General features: G+C 48.4%; 1 protein-coding gene across 1 annotated transcript; it reads right to left on the minus strand.

The window, feature by feature from the left end:
• Window positions 1-1,616: 1,616 nt before the first annotated feature.
• On the minus strand, window positions 1,617-5,627 carry LOC125544035 (cytokinin riboside 5'-monophosphate phosphoribohydrolase LOG-like). Its single transcript, XM_048707566.1, has 7 exons — window positions 5,312-5,627; window positions 4,641-4,738; window positions 4,008-4,038; window positions 3,230-3,329; window positions 3,041-3,111; window positions 2,113-2,256; window positions 1,617-2,020 (listed from the first exon to the last, which is right to left on the minus strand). Exons 1-7 carry the CDS (start codon window positions 5,468-5,470, stop codon window positions 1,919-1,921), a joined length of 705 nt encoding a protein of 234 aa, XP_048563523.1. The 5' UTR covers window positions 5,471-5,627; the 3' UTR covers window positions 1,617-1,918.
• Window positions 5,628-6,314: the final 687 nt, after the last annotated feature.

Below are 6,314 nucleotides of genomic sequence, written 5' to 3' on the forward strand. Positions count from 1 at the left end.
GCTCTCCTAGTCCTAGTAGAAGTATATAATTACAGCGTTGTCATCAGCGGGTCGTCGTCTGATTTTTCTGGGTCTCTTGCTGCATTGTTGGTGAAGTTTTGTTGAGTGCCTGGTCCATGTATTAACCGTGAAGCAGTCCAGGTAGGTGCATCCAGTTTGAAAGTCTGTATTTTTGGCAGTCAAGTAAGTATTTATTCGATAGAAACAAGGAATTCTTGGTGTTTGACATAGTGAGTAAAGCAGTCGCAGAAGATACAAGGACCTACCGACCCTGGTTGCATGTATTGTTCCAACTTGCCATCCTGTTAAAAAAGCAGTACTAACATACGTGGTCTCAGAGAACACACTGGTAACCACAGGGAGGGAGTTGATCTGGTCACCAACAAGCGTGGAATCCATCCACGGCAGGTGAAGAAGTGGAAAGTGCGATATGAAGAGCTGAGATGGAGGAAGGTTAGCTTCATTTACTTGATTTAGGGCCTGTTCGGAGACCCGCCGCTCCACGAGGCCACTCCCGGAGCGGGCGGAGTTTCAGTTAAAAATCGTGGAGCGCGCATGTAGGTACTCTCCAGATTCCGAAATTTCAGGGAGCAGGTGGTTATCCGAACAGGCCCTTAGTCGTTTGAATTTCTGATGGTGAGTAGCACAAGTAGTAATACTTGTTGATGTGTTGAACCAACAACCTTGCTGTCAAAAAAAAACATGGGAAGGAATCCATGGAGAAAGGGTGGGTGACTGACAGGGTGAGGTCGATCGGTAAGGATGGTGCTGCTTCTTTTTTAGGGGCGTTGGTGTGGTGATGCCGATGCGTAATGAAAGATGGTAGAAAGCAACATGGGCAATTATTGACAGAAGACAGGCAACGAAGACGGCAAAGTGTGTGCTGAAAATGGCCCTGAAGCGTGGAAACGGAAGAGAAAAAGAGCATCGACCAAACCGCACGAATATGCACATATCCTATGCTGAACGAAGACAACTCCTTGAATAAACTATATCACGTAGGAGTAGTACGTGCGCGCCTAAACAAGACGTACACGGCCATTCCTTTCACATCCATGGCCATTCCCGCCGCACCGGCCGCAGCCAGTCCAGCCAAAGTCAGTCTCCTTTTATGGGCCGCAGCAAGCAGCAGATTCTTCCTGCCTTTGGAGGAAGCAGGAGGAGAAAACGGCGTCTCAACCGAAAGAAAGAAAGAAAGAAGGAGAGAAAGAAGGAAGGAAGCGCGTGCGGCAGGCAATCCATCCACGGGCGGGAGCCGCATTGTCGCCGCCGCGAGGCCCACCGGTGTCTGCCTGTCCCTTGCCGACACACACACCATCTCGACACGGACCTCTCTCTCTCAGTGCCTTCGGGAGGGACAGGTCCCATCGCCGACGTGCGTGCGTGCGCGCGCGCGCGCGACGGCGACAGCCCCGGCTTTCCAAAAGCGCACAAACGATGTGCCCCTTCCACCAACGACGCGGATCCTCCTCCTTCATCTTCATCTAGTCTAGCTGTCTAGGGCACACTGGCCTACAAACACTTCGTTTCTTCCGTTATCACGGCTTGAATCATCATTTGTTTGCACATCATCCATGAGCGACACACACGTGCAAGCAAACAGATCCACACGGAGCGAGACGAATTTTCCCATTCTTGATTGATAGTTAAGGAACACACATCTGCTGCTGCTCCTACATGACACATTTCTACATGCAATCCCTTCCTTCTACTTCTAGTACCTAAGCTACGACCAAAAGAACTCCCATCATCAACCGCACCACTACTTGCTACTCAATGCTAACACTGTCATGCCACTGGCAGTGACAGGCAAAAGCTACGACTGACAAGGACTAGCACACTCCCATCTTTTTTTCTTCTTTTTTTTTTGCACGGTCAGATGTTACTTAGTTCAGAAACGCTTCCACGATGAATCGTATCATGACGACGCAATGCCGGGCTCCAGCTCCGGCACGAAGCCGTGCGTGATCTGGCCCTGATCCTCCCACACCAGCCCGATCTCGTAGTCCGGAACATACTCCTGCAAATTCATGCATGCTAGTACATGTCAACACACTGACTGACGGTGGCCACGTAACAGTAACGATATTGATTGGGTCTGTATATAATTACCTCGAGCTTGAGAACTAGCTCCTTGGCGGTTGGAGCTGAGATGACGAGGTGCCTCGCGTCCTCCTGTATGAATCCTTCGCTCACAGCCATGTCGATGAAGGACAGGAAGAAATTGTAGAACCCATCCACGTTCAGCAACCCGATCTGCTCGGTCAATATCCACCAAAAGAGATCAGTCGTTAACCCCTACTAGTTACTGGCTGCTAATGTGTACTGCTACTGTACTGTAATACTGTATTGATTGAGAATAATAAAAGGGGGATCTAAGCATTAAGATTCAGCATAACAGATTTCTTCCGAAAAATACTAACATGGATCCGTTCCACCTAGATATCATGAATACAACATTTGGTAGGGCCCCTCAAGCACAAATAATAGTGATAGATATGATAAATCGAAGTGGAGAACATTCGTTACTAGTTAATAAAGAGATTATTCAAACCGTCCACTCCTCTACAACTTGTGGTTCGTGGATCGGTCTTCTACCTTAGATGCCAACAATACATTCCTTTTTCAACGTAAATCCGACTGGCACAAGATCCTCCAAACATCATTCTAAATTCTAATAATACCTACAGTATAAACAATGGAGATTGCGGATCGCATGCTCCCCAAACTTATATGTTGGTCTCTGAGATGCTAGGCTGCTTAAACTACTGATCAATAATTTGCCATCCTCTAGATGGCGAAAGCTTCCGGCCAATCACATGGGATGGGACTGGGAGCACCACCAAGCCACAATCAAGGCCTAAACACGACTTTGGGCTAAACTAATTGCCTGGATAGCCGCAGATCAGACAAGCAAGGGATTCGGAAACATGCAGGCAGCACGCATGATGGTTAAACTATCGCGCAATCATGAGCATATAATTAAGCTTTTGAGACGATCGAATTGTTGATGCTACAAGGAATCAGAATTGGTCGTTACCGGCTTCTTGTGGATCCCAAGTTGGGCCCACGTGAGGACCTCGAGCAGCTCATCCAGAGTCCCGTAGCCACCTGTGGTGCAAGAGATGGAGATTTTTCAGATCTTGCATTGAAGAATCCAGTGATTCAAATCACACTTGACAGGAGATCCATCCATGTTGGGAGCAACTAAGATAAGATTCTCTCATACCGGGTAAGGCAATGAAGGCATCAGCAGAGCGAACCATCTCGGCCTTCCTCTCGTGCATGCCGGAGACGGCTCTGACTTCCCCAACAGGCTCTCCAGTGACCTGAAGATTGAAGCAGTGACAGGAATGTTAAGCAGGCAGTACCATTAATGGTTGCGCATTTCAGCTTCGAATTAGATCATGTGTTCAAAACCCTCTACTAAAACTAGCAAATGCAACGAAAGAAAAAGGTCCTGAGAAAGTAAGTTTTTAATTTGCATGTAAAGAACCGCACACACATTTCTGTACGGTACGTACTGCACCTGCATGAGCTCATCATATAGTACTAGTAGTACAGTAATAAATAAACAAGAAAAGGACGTGTTCAGCTAGACACATTTCTACTTCTCCATAGTAGTACTAGTACCTTGGTCAATAACAATAACAAGGACAGTTACTAGTAAAAGTGCTATCCATGTTCAGCTATAGGTGGTAGTAGTAGTAAAAAACTCAAGTTATTACTATGTTCAGCCAAGGAGTAGGTTGCATATCCGGTGAGGTGAAGTCCAAAGGCAAGGCAAGCGAAGCAGTAGCTTTGAACTGATAGTCGTAGTGGTACATTTAAAAGGGAGCACGCATTGGCGTTGGAGCGGCGCACCATATTCATGTGAGCAACGTAAATGCAGAGAGAATTGAAGTGGATATGGCACGCACGCACGCACGCATGCCTAGCAAAACGGAGTAAAAGTAGAAACATGCATGAAGCAAATGGGGGAGTAGAGTAGTAGATGGATCGCTCACCTCTCTGGGCATCAAGGACTTGGGGATGACCCTGCCGGACAAAAGAGAAGAGCAAACAGATAGACACGTCAGTTGTTGGCATAAAGCAGTCAAACAGTAAGTAAGGCCACAGCTTTTTGCCATGGCAAGAAACTGGCAAAACCAGTGCCCACTACTCCTCCTAGCGTAGGCACAACACCTCTACTACTGGCTAGCTGGACCGTGCTGTGCATGTATAGGGAGAGATGGAGATGGACTGAATGAGCACTGGTGGTACTGGAGTCCTGGTAGGCAATAATTAGAGGGAGGGACGAGAGAAGGGGCACTCCAAGAGGAGGAGGGAAGTCCATTTGGAGCATGCAGGCTAGGAGCCTTTCGGAAGCGAGTCCAAAAGGTGGTTCCACTCCTGTGAATGGAACCCAGACGCATTCAAAATGCCTCCCACTGCTGCCCCCTCTGGCCCTGGCCCTGGCCCCAGATCAAAGCAAACCAAACCAAAGGCTGCCTGCCATCTTGATGCGTACAAAGAAGGAGCAGGAAGCATGCACGCACAGGAACACCACTCATCAAACAAGATAGATAGATAGATAGAGAGAGAGAGAGAGAGGGAGCTATGCTATGATATACGGTGGGGAGGCAATGAAATGAAGTTACCCAATCACATGGCGTCCTCCATCATGGACTGCGTGGGAGACGAGGCCCATGAGCCCAATGGAGCCTCCTCCGTAGACCAGGTCGATGCCCCTCTCCACCTGCAACGCAAACAAGAAACCAAATTAAAGGTGGGATTTCTTGTGTTGAAACTGAAATAGTAGTAGTATATGCAAGAAGCAAAACATGAAAGATCGTTCCTTGGGGGAAGCAAGCAAGCCATCATTGTCTTCCGTGACCATGACCATGACCCAGCCATGACGGACCATTTCGGAGAGAGCAGAAATGGCAAATGGATGCAGCAACTTCTAGCAAGTAGTACCATTTGTGATTTTTCCAGCGCGCGCGGTGCGTGAGGCGTGATCGAGCCACTATGCAACCAGCGTGGCGCGTGAGGTATGATCATGCAGGCGTGATCCATGCAGATGCAGTGCGCCGTGCACCCCACGACGTTCTACAGCTCAGCAGCCAGCAGGCAGGCAGAAGCTGGTGACGTGCCATCCCCAAACAAACACGAACAACAAGGCCAACATGTGGGGGCGAGCGAAATAAAAGAGGAGAAGAAGATTTCCGTTGCCGCAAAATTTATAAACCCAACAGAAAAGATTTCTACGCGTAAGCGTGAGCGTGAGCGTGACAGGGGGAGGGGGAGGGGGAGAAGAAAGACCAAGTACCAGCTCCTTGCCGAGCTCGACGGCGGCGTCCTGGTAGCTGGCCTTCCGGCCCTTGGCGCTGCCGCAGTAGACGCAGATCCGCCTGAAGCGGGAGCGCCTGTCCCCGCTCTCCGGGGCAGCGGCGCCGGTGTTCTTCTCTGCCGTGGCCTCAACTGCCATCGCCTGATCCGTCGGTCGGTGTTGGGGTCGGGAAGGGAAGGCTGGTGGTTCTCGCCGGCCAGGTGGTGGAGGGGCGGAAGGTGGTTCTTGGCTTCGGGTAGGTGCTGATGGTGGTAGGGGAGGCGAGGCTGTGACTTGGGGCCGGGGCGGAGGGAGACCTGAGTTGAGCCGGATGTTGTGGGGGGAAGCGTCCATTTATAGAGGAGGAATGGATGGATGGGTGTTGGTTGGTGGGTCCAACATTGTTGGGGCCGGGCCTGTCTTCCCCACAACTGCTGAGAGTACTGTACTAGTACTACTTTTCTCTCTCTTTCTCTGGTTTCTTCTTCTTTTATGAAAAGAAAACAAGAGGTTTCGTAGCTTTGAGTTTCATTTGTTTGTGGTCTTTCTAACCCTTTGGTATTTAGCGGCTTTGCTGAGTTTTCACATTTAGTGCTAATTTCTGTTCAGTTAGAGTAAATTATAGGTGGTTTTGTGTGTATTCCCCCGGTCCTTTTTAGTTCACATATAAGATTTGTCTGAAGTCAAGACTCGTAAACTTTGACCAAATTTATAGAAAACAATACCAACATTCATAATGTGAAATCAACAACATTAGATGCGTCATGACCTTAGTTTTCATATTGTATAAATTTGGCATTGTAGATATTAACATTTTTTCATATAAATATGGTCAAGTTTGACTTCAGACAATTCTTATATGCAAAGTAAAAGAACCAAAAAGAGTACTAAGAGAGACCGAGACAAGAAACGTGGCATTCTCTTCCTCTATCTAGGGGGTAGTAGTAGCGGTAGATGATCACCAACGAAACAACAACTACAACGCGAGCGGTAGTACGAAAAT

Source organism: Triticum urartu, chromosome 3, assembly GCF_003073215.2.
Source record: "Triticum urartu cultivar G1812 chromosome 3, Tu2.1, whole genome shotgun sequence".
Classification (NCBI taxonomy): Eukaryota; Viridiplantae; Streptophyta; class Magnoliopsida; order Poales; family Poaceae; genus Triticum; species Triticum urartu.